We start from the raw sequence: 23349 nt of genomic DNA on the forward strand, positions 1-23349 counted from the left end.
GGAGACAAAAAGCATGTCCCTAAAATGTGAAGACATGTTTTCTGATTTGAATGAGATTAGGGTTAGGTTAAAGTTAAGGTTAAGATTAGGAAGTGTTATGGTCAAGGTGAGGTTAAGTCTCCAGGAAATGAATGTAAGTCAATATAATGTCATGGTAACCAGTGTGTGTGTGTGTATGAGAGAGAAAGAGAGAGAGACAGGGAGAGAGAGCGAGAGCAGGGTGGAGCAGGAGTCGATGAAAAAGACGCACAGCTCTACTATTGGTCCAGACGCAGAGTGGGCGCACGCTGCTCTCTCTCTCTCTTACGCACTTTCAGAGGCTCCAGGAGGCTGCGTGTGTGTGTTTTTTTCCCCCGGACAGAGGAGAGGAAGGTCCGAGCACCTGTCAGGAGAGAGAAGTGTTCACGTAAAGACTTGATATGATGAAAGCATCAGGAGGCTGCGTGCTGAGCCATGGACGCGCTGCAATAACGCGCCTGTGACCAAAGAAGTGCATGAAGTTCTTCTGCCGCCGCTGCTGCTTTGTTTTTGTCTACCTCTTCTTTTTCTTTCGCCTGAGCCGCATGAGTTCGCCGCTGTTTTTAGGTCAGCTGGTGGGGGTTCCGTTAGAAATAATGCACCCCACCATGGAGAAGGACACAACTTACACCAAGATCTTCGTCGGCGGGCTGCCGTACCACACCAACGACGCGTCACTTCGGAAATATTTCGAGACTTTCGGGGACATCGACGAGGCGGTGGTGATCACGGACAAGCAGACGGGAAAATCCAGAGGATACGGCTTTGTGAGTTCGCCACTTTTATTATTTACTAGCCTCTGTGGGTTAGTGGAACAGATCGAGTCTGTGGCACACACTAATTTAGTTTAAAATGACTTGTATTTCTTGGTTATTATTATTATTATTATTATTATTTGTGGTGCCTTGGAGCCACAAACACTTGACACTTTGTCCCCTCAGCAGCAGCAGCATGTGCCATGTGTCTGGTGGTGTCAGTCACATGCTTGGAGCATGAGCAGCAGGTTATTTCTTACATGTGTGTCATCAATTATCTGTGGATTCCCACATGAACAAGAGTGACACTCAAGCGGAGGGACACACTATGTAGGTCTGTGTGCAGCACGCACACACACACACACACACAGAGACACACAGAGAGAGTTGATAATATGCAGCTGTGGACAGATGTCTGTCTTTGTGCAGGGCCTTTTCCACAGACTTTGAGGGCTCCAGTCCAAAGGAACCCGTGGGTCCGACCATAGACTGTGTATTAAAAAGATGACGTAGTCTTCTGGTTGCAGAACAAACTCCCTTTTTTTAAAAGTCCAGACACTTTTGAAACCAGAATTTCACTGGATGATACCAGCTGTGAGACACACTGGTGTCCACTCTTATTCATCTATTTCACTCTAAATGGGAACTTAATTTACGAAATGGACACCATGTGTTACTGGAAAAGACCTGAAGTAGAGAAGTAGGGAAGTAGGGAAGTAGGCTCATTTTACCCATAGACTTCCGTTCAAACTTTAGTTATTTTTGCCACCAGTGCAGTCGCCTCTGGCCTCTGGCCTCTGGCTATTCAATAAATAATAAATAAATTGTTGTGTTTCCATCGAGTGGCGTGGTTCGGTTTGGTTTTCCATTTTTGGCACCCTTCCCTTGGGGTAGGAAAAGTCTTATCACCTCATCAAACTAAGACGATATCCAATTCTAAGACCCTTTTCTTGTCATATGTCACGATATTTTCTCCTAATGATTAATAACAAAAAGGTCTGTTTAAAGACTCCATAGCCGTGCTTCCATTCAGTGGAATGGTTCGGTTTGGTTTGGTACAGTATAGTACCAAAAATAACTGGCCCTTATCTTTCCATTATTTGACAACAGAGTAAAATGGTACAGTTAGGGCGGAGCTAGATGGGCTCCACCCATCACACGATGTTCTGTTGTCTGTTGTGTCACGTTCAGTGTCGTCGTTCATTGTCATCACACCGTGGGGCCAGTCTACACCTGAGCTTTATCATTCCAAACCCAACTCTGCCATGATGGAAACACAGCAGAAGAATCACTCTACAAACCAGACAACCGTGTCCACTTTTTATTTTTAAATATACACTCTACTCAGTCGTACACAAAGCTATTTGCTAGAGGTGACTCACAGCTAACATCCAACCAGCAGCTTGAATCACACATTTTTTTTTAGAGGTTTCCTAACTCCTTCACTCACTGTCCTCCCTCTCTGTCCTCGCTTGTCCTCTCACTTTATACGTCTTTATTGTGAACTATAACAATCGTTCCATGTCAACACAGACACTTTTATTTTGAAACTCTGTGAAATATCTACCATTGCTATATCATGCTGGAATATCAGCCCCCTACTGGCCAGACCAGATGCGCGGTGGTTTCAAGGTCATTTTGAATTTAAGAGCCCTGAATTAGACAATAAAAATATTATATACACTCCTGTTGTTTGCAAAGCGACTTTGGGTTTTGTGAAAGGCGCTCATTCACTCACTCATCTTCTTTTGCTTTATCCTCCACATGAGTGTCGCGGTTGCTGGTGCCAATCCCAGCTGACATAGGGTGAAAGGTGCAGATACAGGTCACCAGACCATCCACACTCACACTGACGGTCAATGTTGAGTGTCCAACTTTGCCTAATCCCCAAATCCACATGTTTTTGGACTGTGGGAGGAAAGTGAAGAACCTGGAGTGCTATCCACTACATATTCTATTAAAAAAAAAAACATATAAACTTCAATAAAAATAAATTAAAAGACAAATTATGAGGAAAACAATCTGTCAATAAATACTTCAGATTACAAATATATGTACCAAAACAGTACAATACAGTAAGTACATTATGCAGAAATATGTAAATAGATAAATGATAGAATGTAAATGATCTGTTTTGTTTGTTGCAGCTGTGTGTGTGTGTGTGTGTGTGTGTGTGTGTGTGTGTGTGGTGGGGGAGTCTTTGTTCACAGAGGTGTGACATGTCAGTTGGTTCTGCAAGATAAGCCTGCAGTAGTTTCATTTTGACTTCCTCCCTCTGAGCTCCCCCACCTCCTCCCCCTCCTCCCCCTCCTCACTCCTCCGCTCAGATGTTTCTTTCTTGTTGTTTATACAGAGAAACTCTGAAGTTTGTGTGTTAAAGAGGCAGACGGACCTCAAGCAGTTCAGATTATCTCTCCCTCTACATAATCATAGTGATGTGAGCCATGAGTGTGTGTGTGTGTGTTGAGCTGTTCTCTCTCTCTCTTGGACATCATGCTCTTTTCATCCATGACTTCCCCCTACATGGTCTTTATTCCCAGCAGCAGCTTCTTGAACCTCTGTTTGCAAATAACAGTTCCGAGTGTGACGCTGTGAAATGAAAGCAAGCGTGGTGGTTTCATTTTCAGTGTCAAGCGCTTCCCATTTCTGTTGTTGCTGTAGCTGCAGACAACGTTACTCCAGTTTTCATTTACATGAACTCTGCCGTCCACACTAGCCCAGCGTTTTCAGAAAACTCCAGAATCTGGAGCTTTTGGAATTGATGGTGCAGTTACTGGCATTTTTGATTGGTTAAAATAAGATAAGATAAGAAAATACTTTACTACACCCACAAAGGTCACATTTATGGTGTCACGGCAGCAAAGGCAGTAAAGGTAATTAATAATAAACATTAGGGTGACAAGATTAGTTGATTACTAAATGAATCATCAACTATTTTGATAATTAATGTATCGATTAAATTGATGAAACAAGTTTTCAGATTTTTCAGCTTCTTAAATGTGAATATTTTCTGGTTTCTTTGCTCCATGTAAGAAAGAAATCATGAAAAACTGAATCATTTTGACAAAACAAGACATTCGAGAACATCATTTCCATGTTTGACAAACACTGATCAACATTTTTCAACATTTTCTGACATTTTATGGACTAAACACTAAACATGGATTGAAAGTCATTTTAACAAACACGGCCACAACTTGACTATCAGCTGCTCATAACCCAAATCCTTTAATGATATTGTTCACCATTATTGTTTCTTGTTTGCAATACTTGCCTGAAATCATTCAACCTATCGAGAGAGACTCAATTTCCAGGATTATGGAAAATATGATCAAAGTAAAATCATTTTTTAATTTACAGCTGTTGCAATGGCAATTCCATTTGTGACATTCATTGTATAATGGATTTAAAACAGGATGGAGCATTCCCACATACCATTAAGTATTAACTTTGTATTGCAACACCGATATGAGAACTTAAAGACATTCATTGTTTACATTAGAGCTGCAACTAACGATTATTTTCATCATCGATTAATCTGTTGATTGAGTAATCCTTTGGTCCATAAAATGTCAGAAAATGTTAAAAATGTTGATCAGTGTTTGTCAAACCTGGAAATGAAACACTTTTAATGATTTCTTTGTTATCTGGAGCAAAGAAATAAAGAAAATATAACCAGAAATCTTGTTTTGATGATGAAAAAAGCTTCAAACCGACGGAGTTGACAATTAATTTAGTAATCGATTAATAATCGATTAATCGTGTAATTGTTTCAGCTGTAGTTTAAACGAATTGTAAGTTTCAGCCTTCTTGATTTGCCAACTGCATTGTTTTTAAATTGCGATTTCGATTTGAAAACCAATGGATGCAGATTACTTTCTGATAGAGAGCTGAAAGCATGGAAACATAGTATGGATGTAGCCCTCTTGTGTGTGTGTGTGTGTGTGTGTCTTAACCTTAACTACATCCTCCCACTGTTATCTGCCCACTCCTCAACTCACACCCTCAAGGTAGATTCCAGCATCTCATGCTTGGCAGCCTGGTCTAAAAACAAACCAAAAACAAATCTGCCTCCTACATATCAGCCCACACCAGACCTTACACACAGCCGGTTGTCGACTGGCAGCACTGGAACGGGCTAATTGCTCCCCTCATATAAGGTGTAGTCAGTCCGTCAGTGTCTCCTCATGCTTTCAGCCTGAGACTGAATCGTATGAGGAGAAGGAGTAGGACAGCAGCTCCCTCAGGGCCTCCTCGCTCTGGGTGTGTTGGGATCACTCCCTGCGTTAGTAAGAGTTTTGACCGACATCATGATGAGTATTGTTGACGCGCTGTGACATTCCTGTGAACAGGTGACCATGATGGACAGAGGCGCAGCAGAGCGGGCGTGCAAAGACGCAAACCCCATCATCGATGGCAGGAAGGCCAACGTGAACCTGGCGTACCTGGGAGCGAAGCCTCGCAGCTCGCAGACAAGTGAGTGTGTGATAATCTGTCGTTTTAACAAGACTTGTGTTAACCTGTTACATTAAACACTAGAAAAAAAATAGATTGTCTTAGTCCACTAAGCTAGACTTATGTAAACATGATAGTCTGACTGAAATTGTCAGATTAGCCAGAAGTCGGACTAACACCCAGATAATGTCATTTGGAGTAGAGCTACTGCTGTGTATACATATTTGCCGCTTTTCCACTACATGGTCCCAGGCAAGACTCAACTCGCTTCAGTGCGACATGGCACATTTTTTTTTTTTTTCTTTTCCATTAGCGATAGTACCTGGTTCTTTTTTTAGTACCTGCTCTGGCGAGGTTTCAAATGAGCTGAGCCGATTCAATGCTTGACGTCGTCAGAGAGTGTCGTCACAGGAAGTATCATGAGCGCGACGTCCGACACAACAATCAAACTGAACAATGCCGAGCTGTAGATCACTTAAAAATACTTCATCTCCAACATTTAGCAAAGTAAATGAGTAAAAGCTCAATATTTAGCAGAGGAGTCTGGTGTATTTAGTGGGTGACCTGCAAAAAGGCTGTGTAGCGGGTGTAAAAATACACATGATGAATGAACTAAACGTGGGCAAAAATATAGTTGTTTTTCTTAAGAAAACGGTTAGTGTGCAATGAATGTGCAATAAATAATAATACTATGCCTACATATTTATTTCAGCTATAGTCTATTTTGCTCCCTTTGTCTTTAATAAGTTATATACAACAACAATAATAATAGTGAACATTTATTATAGCACTTAAAATACTAAAAACAATAAAAAGCTGATTGAAATTATTTAGATAGTTAAGAAAATATATTTAAAAATTTAAAAGGGCAACACACAGGATAGAGATTTGCATTATAATTTGCAATATTCTCATGTATAAACCAAACCTGAGCGGCTGGGACTTCATGGTTTGTGTATTTAATTAAGCATAATGTCACCAACATCCACAACTTATCTGTTTCTGACCAAACCTGTTCTGGAGAGATTAATCAGCAAAGACAAACATCCCAACTGTCTTGAAGCGCAGAGCGTTAGTTTTAGAAAATGTGGGGGGTTTTAGAGGCTGCATCACACATCTGAGACATGCTAACATCCCACAAACATTACACATGCTCCACTCTCCTCGTATGATCAGGGGGGTTTTTCAGGTTCTTCAGGAATCCAGGATTTGTTCAAACATTCTCCTCTTTTCCCGCCTGCTGGCAGGTCAGCAGCTCCACTTAGTTTGTTAATACTTCAAATACATGATGGTGAAGTCAAACTTGTTTTTATATGAACTGTCAAACATGTTTCAAAGGGTAAGAAATCTATTTATAACATTTTTAACCTTTAAACAATGAAGTGAAACTGATGAGGTGCTCTTAAGTCCATCCTGAGGACAGATTGCACTCATGCAGCTCAGGAATAATCGGGACATGTGGACCTGCACATATTCTACACATGATCAGATCACCCAGATTGGATGTCTGAACGTGGAGTGAGAATTGGGACTTGAGTGTGTACATACAGTAAAGCCCAGTGAGAGTTACAGATGGTACTTAGAGAATTTGAAAGAATGACAGATATTAACATTACATATATTACACCAGTGGTGGTTATTAGTCTTTGAAACAGGGGAAGTTATTCATACATGAATTCTGCAAACAAACAATAAGAACAAGGAAACACAATAATAATATAAAACTGAAACACTATAATAGTGTTTTTTTTATTTACAGCTTATATGTACAAATAAAAATGGTCTATATTGTTGAGCAAATAACGCACAAAGGCCAGCTGTCTATTATACTATATATACTATACTATACTAAAGGCCGACAGACTTTCCTCGCAAAATCCACACAGGACTGAGGCAGAAAAGACTGCAACTGTCCAATCAAAAACTGGCTCCGCCTTTCACACAGTTCCTCCAATCATCATGCAGAAGCCCAGCGTCCTCGTCCCGCCCACTGCTCCATCGACTCCCAGAGAAGCTGAGCTTCTCTTGCTGTCATAGAGCAATCGCCACTGCATTACGCGTTACGTAACTATACATTACACTACATTAATGTACGGTAGGAAGAGTAGGATGCTTGGAAACCTTCTCCTACCATGCAATGAACAAAAAATAAAAGCAACTAAATGGTTTCCATTTCGTTTGTTTTTGCTGCACTAAAACCCAACAGCTGCCTGGAAGCAAAAGAAAATCAATCTGCAAATCAATAAATAAATAAATGTACAAATCTGAGGTTGGCTCTGTTAAAACACACAAAACCACTGGTATGCTTCATCATCCGACCGCACTGTCTCTGCTCTCAGAGTTAACGTTCTCGGCGTAGCACCAGCACACCATGCCTCAGACGTTTCTCTTCACACCAGACAGTGACAGCAGCTCCTCTCACTTGCTGTTTCATTTACAGCTCACGAGCTGAGATACTATCGCGTGTAGGTGTGACTGACAAAACAACAACTGACTGTGTGTCCCTTTTTTGTCCTGGACGAACGCTGAGACGCAGCTCCCCAAGCATGCAGACCATGGGAGATGGCAGCGCTTGGTATTTTTGTTATTGTGTGTTAGAGAGTAGCAGGGGAATAGGAGAGGGAGAGAATAAGACGAGTGAAAGGGGATGGGACTGTTGAGACTAAGAAAAGAAAGAACACAGTGTCTTGTCTCCTCATTGTCCTTGCAAAGAAAGGAAATTTGTATTTAGATATAAGTTTGAACAAAAGAATGGGGGCTGATGATGAAGTCATGGCAGAGAGGAGTGAATCACTGGAGGAATGTAGAAATGAAGTCAGAGGAGGAGAGGAGAGGAAGTTTCTCCTCTCTTACTCAGCCTCAGCTGATTCCCAGTTGAACTCTGGGGGCAGCGACGCCACAGATGTTTGTGAGCTGTATAAGTGTGCATCATCATTATACATGCCAGTGTTTCCAGCCATGTGTGTGAATGCTGAGGGAATAACAGTCGGCGCATGATCACCTTGAATACATGTGAGACAAAGAGAGGAAGAGGCTCGGCTCCGTCTTTGTCCGTCCATCTCTTTCCGGTGTGTGCACTGTGAAAATGTCCTCACTGCATCTCTCTCTCTGTGTCTGTCTGCAGGTCTCTCTGTTGGAGTTCAGCAAGTCCATCCTACGTGGGCTCAGAGGCAATATGGGTAAGACGGAGAAGAATCAATACCTCTATTTCCACCGCTCTCCTTCACCTGCTTCCACCTCCTCAACACAATACCTTTCACTCCTCCGTCCTTGACATCTGCGAGCCCTCACTCCTCTTCTCCACTTGGGGTTGCGTTGATTAGTGGCACCGATCATCGTCACAGCACAAACACACGTCCTTGATCTGTGTCTGTACATATGGATTTGTCTCCTGTTGTCTCTCTGACTTTCTGCTCCATTAATCACAGGAGAAACTCAGCTGTGAGTGTCACTCACACAGACCATTGCTTTGACATCATGTGTCCGATGATCTGATCTATGGTTGTGTGATTTTGCTCTCTGGGTGGCTTAGGGCAGTGGTTCCTACAGAAGAGTATTAGGGCCATATGTAAAAAGAAAAAATAAACTTTGAAAGAAAGAAAAAATAAAATTAAACAGCATGAATTCTAAAGTCAGAATTCTGACTTTTTTTTTTTCCTTTTTAAGGAGATTAAAGTCAGAATTCTGAGATTAAAGTCAGAAAAATTTTATTCTGAGAAACAAATCAGAATTCTTAATCTCAGAATTCTGACTTTAATCTCAGAATTCAGACTTTTTTTTCTCAGAATTCAGATTTTAATCTGAGAATTCTGACTTTAACCTCAGAATTCATGCTGTTTTATTTATTTTAGTTTTTTACATGTGGCCCTAATACTCTTCCGTAGTTCCCACAGTCACAGTGCAACACTAAATAAATCTTAATCACGACCGCTTAGAAAAATACTTGATTGTTGAGTCCCATCCCGAGATAATTGTCCATTTTGGGACAGAGGCTCTCTGTCCTCAACCCTCCCGTCAAATTAGCACTAATAGACAAGTGCGTCATACACGACAGACAACCAGAGCCTTTCTCTCCATCTCTGAATCATCATGATGCTTGCTTTACTTTTGTAGGTTGCTTTGCAGCATAAGCAGATTTTTTTTTTTTAAACCCTTAAAAAAAGTTTGGAAATGTTATTTCGGTCAATTATTTCTCTCCTTGGTGGTGTATTATACATCCTTGAATAAACCTGATTAGTCACCATTACAGCGAGGTGTAACTTGAAAGGGTTTGTGCTTCTGTGGAATGACACAGCTAAATGTGTGGGTAGTGAACACATACTGGGCATTTTTAGACTTTATTTATTTAACACTGTCAGAGACCTCAGTAAACCACATTCTGTACTGATCCTGACGCTCTGAGGGAGAGTCGTCATCCTGGAGGATGGAGTTAGGGCCAAGGTTATAAAAGTTTTGGATTTTTTATTAGTCTTAGTTTTTATTTAGTTTTGACTTTTGTTTTTCAATTTAAATGTTTACATTTTTAGAGCGGGTTTGCTAGTTTTGATTAGATTTTATTTTTTGTAAATGCTTATGCGAAATGTGCTTTACACTGCTGTTGGATGCAGTTATTGTGCCCGGGAAAAATCAAATAGCCACAGACTAAAGACACACATGAACAAAACAACATAAATAACAATAAATACCCTCATGACACACGGCATGGCTTGTGAGCCAGGAGTCTCAGGAAGCTCAACCTGAGGAAAAAACCCAATAAACCCAATAAAAGACTAGAGCTTTAATTCACTTAGATGAACCAAATCAACCCAATGAACTACATAACAATTGTGATGTTTCACTTGCATAGCCTTTAATCCCTCATTGTAAACAAAAACAAATTGAAAACATTTGATTATTTGCCGGATTTGTCCACAGATATTTAATCCGTTGTCTCAGTGATAAAGGACGCTGCACACGTCACCTGCTCCTAATGTACTGTGGCGCTGAAAAACAGCAGCTGCTGGTAGTTTGTCAGGAAGTTGTTCTGCTTGGAAACTCCCTGTAATTCACATGTGAAGGGCGTTCTGCTTCCTCACCCAGTCTCCCTGAGTTTCACTGTCAACTCCAAAAAAAAAAGCCTGAGAGGGTGACTCACGCTCAGGTGTGTCACAGGCTGCACAGACGCTGCACAGACGCTGCACAGAGGCTGCACAGAGGCTGCAGGTAAAACCCAGCAGCTTCTTGTTGTGTAAGTTGAGCGTGACTGATACTTCTCTGAAAACACTGACTCATGTTTGACTCAGATCTGCGTCGCATCGCGTCGTTGCTCAGGTGATGATTGATGAGGATGTTGTCAGTCAGTGTCACGGCTGCGTGTTATTCATTATGTGGTCGTGCTGCTTCCACTTCCACAGGCCTGGACCTTGTGTGTTTTTTTTACGTTTTCAGCTTCAGACAGGATGAACACTCGTGGTTTGGGGGAAATAAAAGATCTCTTCAATGTGACGCTCCGCACGACGGCAAGTTCTGGTCCTGCGGCGGCGGAGAAGTCCATTAAAACCCTCAAACTGTTCTGAGTGCTATTAATATTGCAGTCCTCAATTTCTGAATGAGGGATGAGGGAATTGAGGCTGACCCAGATGAGTCTATGAATGAGTGATGATGGGCTGATTGAAAGTCTCCCGCAGTCGAAACAGAGGGACTCTCTTTTAATCTGTGCTTCCTGGAGGAATCGCAGTGTTAACACCTCAGTACAGACTGAAGCAAAAGAGGCAGCACATCACCTCCTGACATACAAACACACACAAGCATTATCTCTTATTTAAAGATATACGCATCCAGACGATTCATCCATCCATTGAAGGAAGGCCAATCTCAGCTGACATAGGTCGATAGGCGGGGTCACACCCTGGACAGTTCGCCAGTCCATCACACGGACACAACAACTGTCCACTCTCACACTCGCTGTCAATTTAGAGGAGGGTTCTGCAACCTTTAGTATGAAAAGAGCCGTTTTTGTCTTCCCTTCTCCACCCTAGCAAAATGAATCTGGAGCCACAAAACCCATTTGAACTATAAAATTAAGATAAGATGAAATTTAAGTACTACAAAAAGAAAACTGTTCACCTTCCATTGCTTTTCATAGCCAACCTTTTTAAAGTGGAGAAAGAAAAGCTATTTTGAAATCAAACCCATAATTATGCAGACCTAGAAATTAATGAAATTAAAAGTAACCCACTTAAGAAATAAAGACGGCAATATTTGGATTGTATGCTTGAGAAAACCTGTCTGACATAAACAGTGAATATGTGGATCCAAAGATGGTCCACATGGTTTCCCATATTTCTAACACAGGATTTGTAGAGCCACAGGTTGATTTACAGTGTCCAATTAGTCTAATCCCCATATTGCATGTTTTTAGACTGTGGTAAGAAACCAGAGAAAACTAATTTTAGTATGAATGAAACCTACATGTGCGTAGTGTAATAACTCACATCCTCATTTCAAATGTTGTTTCTCACACGCAGGGGCAACACATTTACATTGTTTTGAATGAACTGATAGAGAACATAAAACAGAGAGAAGCAGCAAATACATTATCATATTTGAGAAGCTGAACTGGGAATTCACTGCGTCTTCGATCAATAATTCTTAACCTTTCAGTATAATGTGCTGCACATGCCCGTCGGTGGAATGATTGTTACTACAGCAGCAATAGCTATATAGAAACCTAAAGACTGACATGGGAGATCCTGTCAGGAATGACACAAATGTGTCTTGATCTAAAGAGAGGAGCTCAGGACAGAGGGACGTGATCCCAAATTAAACTCAGCACTCACTATATTTATAGTGATTCTGCAGCTTATTATTTTTAACATTTTTAATCAAAAATATTAACATTTTTGTCCATTACCTGCTGAGCAAGTTAAAAAAAATAAATAAATAAGTTGTATTAAGTTTAATTTACTCATTACTGTTCACTAGTGTTGTAGTCAAGACCACCTAAACCGAGACCAAGTCGAGACCAAGACCACAGTGTATCAGACCAAGACAAGACCAAGACTTTGAGGGGTCGAGACCGAGACAAGACCAAGACCGAGGCAGTAAAAGTTGGACGTGGTCCCAGTTGCTCCGTTAGAGTCGCTTTGCAGAATTTACATGTTGCGCTGTGTTTTCTTTTGGAGGTATTTATGCAGAAAAAGTCTTTGTGGTTCAGGTAACCACATTTTATTATAGATGAGTTGGCTGACATCTTCTCTCGGCCTCTTCTCCTGTCACTCACATTCACTTTTGTGGGGGGCGTGTGAAAGGGGGTGGGAGGGGTGACAGCCGTTAACGGTGACAAAAATTTCAAATGATAAATGAGTCAAGTTATTGGTTGTACCTGAAGCAATACGATGCTTTGTCCGAGACCGAGACAAGACCGAGTGAAAATGCAGACCGATCTCGAGTACTACAACACTACTGTTCACCTCTGTTTGTCTGCTGATTTCCTCGTCAGGAAACCAAAACCAACTAAATCAGCTGGTGAAGTGTCTGTAAACCCTGGTTCAGTTTCATGTTTTTATTTGACCGTGTACTCATGGAGAAACAGTTGCAGAAGAAGAAGAAGTGATACTAGCAAATGAAACCTCTGGAGATGTCAGTGGAGCACAGCTGCAGGAGGTGTTGGACTTTGTTGAATCAGTGGTAGACGCACATTTACACAACAGGAAACTCCGACTTCTGTCACCATTGATCTTCTGAAGTCATTCTGGTAAATATGTGAGATGTTCTGTGTACGCTACGTTAACCTGAGGTTAAGAGTACAACATGAACCTACGGCGTGTCAAATCCTTTACACTCTCCATTTTAAGTTCATGTGAAGATGTAAGGGCCACACATGTCCAGATCTGACAAGGTCACGTGTGTGTTTAAGTGTGGATGAAGTCGGTTTCAAACAGCAGAGAGTAAGAACATTTTCCCAGGGACAGAGACAGTGTCCCTGTCCTTGACAGTATCCTCCTCTTGCCTGAACACAGGAATACCCAATGTTTTCCAGAATGCATGTCTGAAAACATATTTGATTAGAAGTTGACACCAACTCAAGCTGACAAGCTACATTTGCCTTGTAAGAAAACCGTCACACAAAGTGTCTGCAGGCAAAAACAAAGACTGAAACTGTCTGAAGATATGAAATGAAGTGCATGGACAAACAGAGCCTTACCAGAAGATCAACATATGACCTATATTTAAAGTATAGGTGGAAATAGGCTACATAATGTGCTTATTATTATAATAACAATAATAATAATAATAATAATAAAATGACTTAAAGGATACATAGAAATCCATTATAAAGTACAATTATACCCATGTTAACGCATTAGTTTTGCCTGAAACCAATAAAAACGCTTCTTCAAATTCTTCTTTCTCCAGCATCTAAAGTCAAGTGAAGTTGTGGTGAAGGTATTTCTCTGTGGCTCCCTCTGGGTTTTTTCCGAGTTTCACACATGGCGCTGCCTCTTTAAGTCGCACGGCAAACAACAAAGACAAACAGAGATCAAGTCAAACAAAGCTGAGCTGCTTTGGTAAATTTGTTTTAAGTTTAAAGACACGGGGAGGACACGCTGGTGCCAAGTGTAGCTGTGAGTTACAGCTCGGGCTGGCTGTGGGTCTGGGTCTGGGTGTGGGCCTGGGTGTGAGTCTGGGTCTGGGTTTCTTTGTGTATTTATTCTTTGAGAAAACAGCGATATGTAGATGGAAGTGTGGTGTGAGGTAGTTTCAGGTTGAGGAGCAGCAGTGAGGGCAACTTCCTGTTGAAGCAGTGGATCAGAGGGGGGGTGTGTGGGTGATGTGGCTGCAGGGGCACAAACACACACACTATCAGCACACCTGTGGTCTTGTGTTGATGTTGTTTTTCAGTGATAGATGTAAAGCCAGTGGTAAATGTGACCCTGGTGCTTTTATGTCGGTGTGGAAAATTGTCAGTGAATCATAAAATGGCCTCTGTACAACATTCACACCCTGGAAACTACAACTCCCTGTCTCACTCTTCCACTGCTTTGTCTTTGTCTGACTTTACTCCTCCTCCTCTGAATGATCTGTCTGTCTGCCGAGGGGTTTTTGGTTGTCGGTGAGTCCTCAGGTGTGTTTTTCTTTTGCCCAGGGACGCAATTAGGAGTGACACTTCTGTCGCACCAAAAGCCTAATTTAAGAAGAAAAAAAAATCGTGTTCACAGATTGTCATTGCACACACACACACACACACACACACACAGCTGCCATTTTGTTCATTTCAAGTCAATTCAGTTTGACAGTAATAATGCACTTTTGTTTAAGAGACGTTTAATGGCCCCAGGCAAAAGGCGCCTGGGGGCCCATCTTTAACCAAACAGAACCCCCGTCACTGCCAACACCCGCCCTGGAACTCATGACAACAAACCTATATCTGGCGTTCATTGAAACTGCTTTATTGACTCCCCAACTGTTGTTAGCATGGAATTAACAACCAACCTGTTTTTCTTCTCCTGCTCCAAATGAAACCGTTTGCATATCAAATATGTTCAATTTGACTTTACTTTGTTTTTCTTTCTTTTTTTTGACTTCTTCAACAGTGAAGAGGAAGAGCACACACTCCGTGTAGTGTTCATTTCACTTAACTACTTAACTACTACTCCCTCCCTGCTTTTTGGGAGCCTTAAAATTACAAAATGACAACAATGAATGTACATAAAAACACAGAAATATGACGAGAGCAAAGCGAGTGAAGTGGAGAAAACGAAGTAAAAGAAATGACCGGGTTCCTCTGACTTGTGAGACTTTGTTAAACATACAAATGAAGTGCGATTTCTCTCTTTTAAAGGCGCCAACTTACATATCCATGATGTTGTGATGACACTATTCTGTCAGTTTATAAACTTCAAAGACTTCTCAAGGAAAATAGTCCTGAGTTGAAGCTCTAACCAAGTTCAGCAAACAAAAATAATACTTGTCCTGTCTTATAATTTGTTATATTTTGTTTATTTGCACACATTTATAACATACATACATGTATTTATATATGTATAGCTAAATTTGATCTGTGTATATATATTTATATATGTATATATAGTGCTTAACACATTTATTAGACCACCACCCAAAGCCATAGCTGCCCTAAATTGACAGCAACTTTTTCATTTTTTATGTTTCTGTAATAGTTAATACACTAGTATGTTGAAACTCTTTAACCAAAGTTATATTTTCAATGCTGAAATACAATAATTACTGTTATCCATGAAGAAAAACAGGACAAACAAGTTAAAGCACATTATTATTTCTTGATTAAGACGTCAAATTATAGTTATTAAAATCTAGTTAGAGTGGTTGAATGTTCTACTTGATTAATTCCTGACTTCTCAGAGAAGAAGCCCAGTGAGCCGGCGTTAAATTTGGATATAAAAACGGTGAATTCTGTTTCTTATTTGCCAAATAAATAACTATAAGACTTTTAGTTTTAAAGATCTTTTCTCATTTTTCTGACAGGAGGTTGAATACATGTGTTCAGTATAATATAATATGAAGATATAATATTTTAGAAAGACACGACTGCCACAATAATACTCACTAAACTCTTTATATCATGCAGATATAAGACATGTCCATTGCATTTCTTGCTCGCTGACAGAAGAAAGAAGAGCTGAGTGTCCTGCACTGATGTTGACCTTTGTGTCTCTCACCCTCCCTCCAGCTCTGTGTGTGTGTGTGTGTGTGTGTGTGTGTGTGTTTATGTTTGTGGAGAGAGGACACTGGGTCATTGCTGTACGTCTCCACAATTGTGTGTTTGTCTCTTTGACTCACCCTCCTCACATCCCTCATGTGAACTATTAAAAGCGAGTCTGTCCTCGGGCATGGAGGATACGATGGCTGATCCCTCACCTCTTCATCTCTCCCTCCCACTCACTCCTCGCTCAAGGAGTCCTGACCTTGACCCCCGACCAAAAGAATGGATGTTTGAGAAAAAATACATCCTATTTTTCTTTTTTTTTCTTTTTCTTTTTCCTGCTGCCTGTGTGATTGTGATGAAGGACAGAGAGGAGGAGGAGGAGGAGGAGGAGGAGGAGGAGGAGGAAGCTGCTGGCTGTGAGGGAGTAAACCCACAGAGGGGAAGGATGGAGTGCAGAGTCAGTGGAGGTTATTCTGCTCTCATGGGTCTGTTAGTGAGCGAACACCCATGCAGCTGTGCCAATTAGCCCTGCCATGCCTGAAATCTCCATTCACGTGTGCACACACACACACACACACACACACACTTATTCACAACAAGTATTATAATTTGCATGCATGTGTGTATGATTTTTCTGTGTGTGTGTTGCTGTCTTTTTTGGCATAAACGCTGACCTTGTCGGGACTAGTAGTCCTCATGGAGACCAAACCCTGGTTCTAAAGAGGCAGGGTTTGGTTTTTAAAGTTTAGGACTATTTGAATTGTGATCATTGATTGTTAAAGGTTAACCCTTAGTGCTCACGCGGCATGGATCTGTGCCACAGGTGCACCCATGGTCCTTTGCTGTCGGAGTAATACACAACTCCTTATATGGACATCCTGGGGGTGTGGGTGTGTTTATAGGTCACATATTCAGGCTTTAAAAAATGCGGTGGGTTTTTTCGTCCTCTTACGTGTTTTTGAGTCAAAGTAATGATTCATTTTATGTCTCGCATTTTTAGTACCAATAACTGTGAAGAAGTCACAAATTAGACGAGCAAACAAGTATTTCCAAATTTCACAAATTCAGTCCGATCTTAAACATTTTGAGTACTTTTTGCTCAGGTGTGTTTTGCTCAGCTATAGTTGGTAATTTTTTCTTTTTTCATCGTTGTTTTGAAAAAAAAGGATATAAGACTCTCTATATTACACATTCTTATAGCCTCTGTATCTAGTGTATGTTTGAACATAGTAATGGAATGGAGTTCTAAGGGTTATGGTTTGTTTAGGTCGTCCAAATGAATGGAGTGTTCGTGTGTGCGTGTATAAGTGCGTGTGTGTATAAGCATCACTGTGAGTGTTTGACAGCCAGCGATGATGCCAGGCATGAAGAGGAGAGAGGGCGAGGGGATACGATGCCGCTGTCACAGTGGATCTGTCAGGGCGATGCATGCAGCAGCAGCGGCTCACAGCCGTGGAAATGACACTGCACTCCTGCTCTGGCACAGACTAGTGGAGAGTAGAGGAGTGAGGAAGGAGGAATGTCATTAGCTTCAGATTTGTTTTGACTCTATGTCTCGTCAGTCTGCAGATTCAGCTTTGACAGGGAGCTGCTGCTGCTGCTGCTGCTGCTGCTGCTGCTGCTGCTGCTGCTGCTGCTTCCCTCACCAGACCCCCATGAAGACCCTCCAAACGTTGTGGGTTTTATTTTGTGAGAAAGTTTTCTGACAGGAGGAATATCTGCAGTTGTTTTTGTCCTTTGTCTTGCCCTTTAAGTGGGTCAAGGCGATGTTAGTTGTGTGCACAAGTCAGAAGTGGTTTTGAAGCCTTAGCTTTAGTATTTTGGCCAGAGTTTTTTGAAAATATAAGAAATAATGGCTGTTTCTCAAGATGCATACTTCTGTGTACTTTAGGAAAACTACAAAAATAACCGTCCGTACCCTTCCCTTGGGGCGCTACAGTAATAGTAGGAGGAGCTATACTGCTCAATGAAAATAATAAAAAACAGTTATATGCTTGAAGAAAATCTTGTTTTTATATCATTTTGATTTGTATTTATTTCTATTTTCAAAAGTTAACTATAGAGCCCACTGCTGCATCCCCCTGCATATCGTATGTCACTCACTGTAAATGACCATTAAATATGAATTAGTTTAGCAATTAGGAAAATCAAAGGAGTGTTCTGCATTGGGTTAGAAAATATCAGTGGAAATCGGTTATTCAATAAAGCAATAGTGTGTTCAAAATTCACAATAATGGCTGTCCTTTCAATCTTAAGTCGTTAAAGGAGTCTGAGGAAGTTGTGAATTTTAAACTGTTAATGTTTGATGAAAACACAGAGATTAGAAAATCCAGCTTTCCAGTTAGTGAAGGTGAATAATTTAGCATTTGGTTGTTCCACTAAGATGTGAAGAAGATGTGAGTAAAAGGTTAAATAAGCAGGCTATATACGTTAACTGGTGTGTGTACTGGTGTGTGTGTGTGTGTGTGTGTGTGTTGTGTATACAGCAGATTGGGTGTGAACAGGCCTGGTGTCAGTGTTTGTTGTGTAAGCGGCACACCTGATCCCTGCCCTCGCTCTGTTTACAGATAAGCAGCAGCTTCAGCCTCTGCTCTGATCACCCGTTCAGACTCAGTGACGAGGTTACACTCAGGTTCATGCTTTTGTGTGCTTTCATCACAGCAGTGTGTTAAATACTGATTTTATTGAAGTGCAGGGGGGAAAACACCAGATATCCTGTGATATGATCACTACTGCTGCTGCTGATGATGATTCTGCTGCTGCTGCTGCTGCAGATGTAACAGAGACATTTCAGGTTAAGTGGGCAGCCTCAGGCAAGGGCATGACTGCGTACAGGAGGACAGTAGATCCAGTTCTCTCATTAATGCTGCGGTGCCAGGCAACTACAAACTCATGCCGTACATCTGTTCTATCAGGTTGCGTGTGTGTGTGTGTGTGTGTGTGTGTGTGTGTTTCACTATCACTGTCACTTTTCATTTTTTATTATTTATATATATATAAAAAAAAAATCTAGAGCGACTTCCATTTTGTGTGTCATTTTTAATTATACAGATTTTTATTTGGAGCAAAGTGTTTCTTTTTGGAGCATTTCACAGTCAGTGTGCTAATTAAACTTAAACACAAGGGAGACGATCTATTTAAAGGCAACACTTTCTGCTAATCCCTCTTATAGGAGAACGATGATACCTGGAGAGGACTTCTATAGTTTTTATAGGAGTATTTTTGTATTTTATACATATCTATATATATATATATATATATATATATATATATATACATATATACACACCAGTCAGACCAGATCTGTTTATTTTTGACTCATTCAAGTACAATAATTTGGTTTAATGCTTTTTAAGCATGATGCTTTAGGGATGATGTAACAAAATTCCCCATCACGATTATCCTGACTAGTATTATTGCAATTGACGATATTATTGCAATCTTTTAATATGATTTATTTTAAATTATTTAAATCACAGCCTTCTGTCTGCACCTACAGTCATCAGAAACATTGTGTATTAAACCCATTTTACTATATCATAAAAAGTCATAAGGGAAGGCGCGGCTCCCCATTGTGGCGCATGACATAATAAATCACTGGCACTGTATGCTGGTGAATTTCTAGGTCACTCACATGAAATATTCACATGTAAATTCACTTTATTTTAGGTGATTTGTATCGTGATGAGAGACCCATCACTCATGTTTTTGAGCTCATTTGTGTCATAGGCAGTCAGATTATTCTGCTGTTCTTCGTGATTAAAATGTAGTAAATTTTAATAGATTTTACTATTAATTAATTTATCATTTATTGTGTGGAAACTAACACTTTAACTTTGCTTTTTGCTTTTGCTTTGCGAGTAGAGGAGAGGAGCCACACAGTTATTTGACTTTGCTCGCTCTTTAATTCTATTTTGGTTCATTTTTCTAGTTTTTCCTTTTGATATTTTGTAAACAGAACCGTATTTGAATAAGTGAACCGTTTTACTCAGTCAGTGGTGCTTTTGTGTGGAGTGTAATGAAAGGAGACAGCAGCACGTCAGACTGAGGCTTCAGTAATTTATTATAAATGATTGGTGTTTCAAAACAGGGTCAAATAAAGAAAAAGGAAATGAAACAACACATTTTTTAGTTTAATGTGTGAACAAGTGAGAAAAACATGATGAGAGCAAATTGGTACTATGAAGGATTTTGACATTTTCACTTTTAAAAAATGACATAAACAATAGTCTGTTATTGAAATAACAGACATGGGCCTTTTTTTCTAAATGGAACTCAAACAATTTTTGATAGACCTTTAAACCACCATTAAATCACTTTCCAGTTTCCACAGTGATCTTACATTGCATTCTTTTTAATTGGTGATTTTTCTCACTGACCCTGGTCCTTCTGTCTGTCTGTCCAGGCTGGCCCAGCAGTACGTCTACCCTCAGGCTTTCCTGCAGCCCAGCCTAGTGCTCCAGTCCCACCTCAGCCCCACAGCAGCAGCAGCAGCAGCGCTCTCCTCCCCTTATCTGGACTACAGCTCCCCCTACAGCCACTACACCCCCACAGGACTGGAGCAGTACTCGTACACGCCCTCGCCGTCCCCCTCCAGTGGTTACCTCGGCTACAGCTTCTCCCCCGGCACGCCGGCACCCTCCCTCGCCACATCCCCGACCCCTCCGGCTGCCATCCACCCTCCACTGGCTGCGCTCACCGCTGTGTCTGCCGCCCCGCAGGCCTTCCTGCACTATCCTCTGCACCAGCCCGACCGCATGCAGTGAGCAGCTCTGAGCTGGAGCTGCAGAGGAATAAAAAAAAAAAAGGAAATGATGATTCAAAACAGCGTGACTGTCAAGCTGTGTTGTCATCGGGATGAGACTGGAGAACCAGGAAGAGGGTGTGATGTAATCAAAGGGCTTTTTTAGAAACATCTCTCATTCCTGTTTGTTTTTATATATATATATAATATTAATAAAATACATTTTCTGTTGTTTCATCAGTAAATGTTTTTTTCATAAATGGTAGACGTCAGGGACTGGACTGAGATGACCGGTCGTCTTCTGGCCGCCTCTCTTGACCTGTTGACCCTCGCACACGCGAGGGAGCACACGCGGCTAAAGACAATGAGGCGTACGTCTGCTGGACGTGACGCTGCAGCCGCAGTTTCTCCAAAGGTTCTGAGCTGAATGCTGGATTATAGCCAAGCTGGGAGCCGGATCCTTTTTCAAAACAGAAACACAGGTCCAGTTACCTCCTCATCAAGGTTATGTTTCTGTCTATGGCCTTAGCTCTCTCTCTCTCCATACTTAATTTTGTCATTTTTACTAGTCTCTCATCTCGGATGAACAAGAAGTTTATTAGACTCCCCTTTTTGTTCTTTTTATCCACTACTTAAGTTATGTTGGTGATCCATGTTAAAACAGAATATGCAATTATGACGATAATGGACAAATATGACTCAGATAAACAGCACTGGTGTATTGTTATTTTTTGTATTGCCACTGCTGGAACATCCCTCAGAGACAGACATGGTCAAAGTCATCTTTTGAGGATATTTTTCATCTCTAATTTGGTTTTTATGATATTTAAATTACACAGCTGTCCGTTACATGTCAAGTAAATTTGTCGGGATGTCGTTTTTTTCGTTGTGTCTGAACGAGTGCAAGTGTCTGAGTCAGTTGCGACGGAGTACACACTCGCGTAAGAACCCAGCTTCTCTTTTCCAGCCCATTGTACTGGTCTGAGTCTGTGCTTTGTCCTTTGTTTTTTGTTTCCCATGTTGCAGAATAAAGACAAATGTTTTAGTGATAATGCCGGAGTCTCTCGGTGCTGTGGCACCAATGTAGTAGTCAGACATTTAAAAAAAAGCAAAAAAAAAATAAGCCATACATCAAATTTAACAAATATGCAAAATAAAAATAAAAATGTGTATTTCTTTCCAAGTGTTGTTGAATTGCAGTATCTGAGAACAGCTGCTGCACGACTCTCTGGAGAGTCATTGAAGTCATAGACCTTTACTTATCTCACTAAAATATACGTTACACTGATGGACTTTGAGGAATTTGTCAGCATTTCAGGAAATACTATTAAAAATTAAGCTACAACCAGCAGCGGTGAGTCTTTTGTTTGTTTGTTTTTAAACTGAGGAGTTTGTTAACTTAAGTAAGAGACATGTTGGTTTTGTACATTATTTCCAGTTTGCTGAGCTCCCAGCTGCTGGCTGTAGCTTCATATTCTCCCAGCCATTTTTTAGGAAAATAAATGCAATAGATGTAGATATAGAATTGGAGAAAAATCCTCACTTCGCTCATTATTATATTGTGTTTTTGTTATTGAGACCAAAATCCAAGACTTAACTGAAGACATAAATCTTTACAAAAGGAAAATGTATCCAAAAACAAGAGCACACTCTAGTTATATCTCAAAAGTCAACAATAATGACTCATTACGATCTCTGATCTCAGAAAAAAGGAAAAAACATTGTTTAATACATGAATATCCAAAAATCAGCAGTCGTCCAAATGATGTTGTATTTGTTGGTTTCCAGCTGTGGACTAAACATATGTCTGGTGCTTTTGTGTTTCCCAGCAGCAGGTCGGTGTATGAGGGACGTAATATTAACTAGAAAATTCCACGGCGAAATTTCAAGTGTGCTTGCTGTTCTTGCTGCCTATGTCGTCAGGTGCAGGACTTGTGCTGATAAAGGAGTAACATTTGGGTGGATTGAACTTTTAAAACTTGAAGTATTTAGACAAAGTGGTATTTTGGTGGAATCACCCTTTAAAAGAGACTGACTCTTAAGCTGTGAGGATCCAAACTGGGCTGGGTTTGGATCCTCACAAATGTCATAGTTTAGTATGTTCGCCAAAATTTAGTATGTCATCCAAAATTTGACCAAAATGTCATAGTTTAGTATGTTCCCCAAAATTTAGTATGTCATCCAAAATTTGACCAAAATGTCATAGTTTAGTATGTTGTCCAAATTTTGGCAAAAATGTCATAGTTTAGTATATCGTCCAAAATTTGGCAAAAATGTCATAGTTTAGTATGTTGTCCAAATTTTGGCAAAAATGTCATAGTTTAGTATATCGTCCAAAATTTGGCAAAAATGTCATAGTGTAGTATGTCGTCCAAAATGTGACAAAAATGTCATAGTTTTTAGTGTGTCATCCAAAATTTGACAAACATGTCATAGTTTAGTATGTCGTCTCAAAATGTCATAATTTAGTATTTCGTCCAAAATTTGGCAAAAATGTCATAGTTGAGTATGTCCTCCAAAATGTGACAAAAATGTCAAGGTGAAGTATGTCGTCCAAAATATGACAAAAATGTCATAGTTTAGTATGTCGTTCAAAATTGACCAAAAATGTCATACTTTAGTATGTCGTCCAAAATATGACAAAAAAGTCATAGTATGTCGTCCACAATTTGACAAAAATGTCGTAGTATAGTATGTCGTCCAAATATTGG

General features: G+C 40.5%; 1 protein-coding gene across 1 annotated transcript; it reads left to right on the forward strand.

Annotated features, from left to right (window-relative positions):
* The first annotated feature begins 291 nt into the window (after positions 1-291).
* rbm38 (RNA binding motif protein 38) lies at positions 292-21821 on the forward strand. The gene is made up of 4 exons (XM_058643991.1): positions 292-785; positions 5126-5249; positions 8353-8407; positions 20300-21821. Exons 1-4 carry the CDS (start codon positions 495-497, stop codon positions 20658-20660), a joined length of 831 nt encoding a protein of 276 aa, XP_058499974.1. The 5' UTR covers positions 292-494; the 3' UTR covers positions 20661-21821.
* The last annotated feature ends 1528 nt before the right edge of the window (positions 21822-23349 follow it).

Source organism: Solea solea, chromosome 11 (genome assembly GCF_958295425.1).
Source record: "Solea solea chromosome 11, fSolSol10.1, whole genome shotgun sequence".
NCBI classification, from domain to species: domain Eukaryota; kingdom Metazoa; phylum Chordata; class Actinopteri; order Pleuronectiformes; family Soleidae; genus Solea; species Solea solea.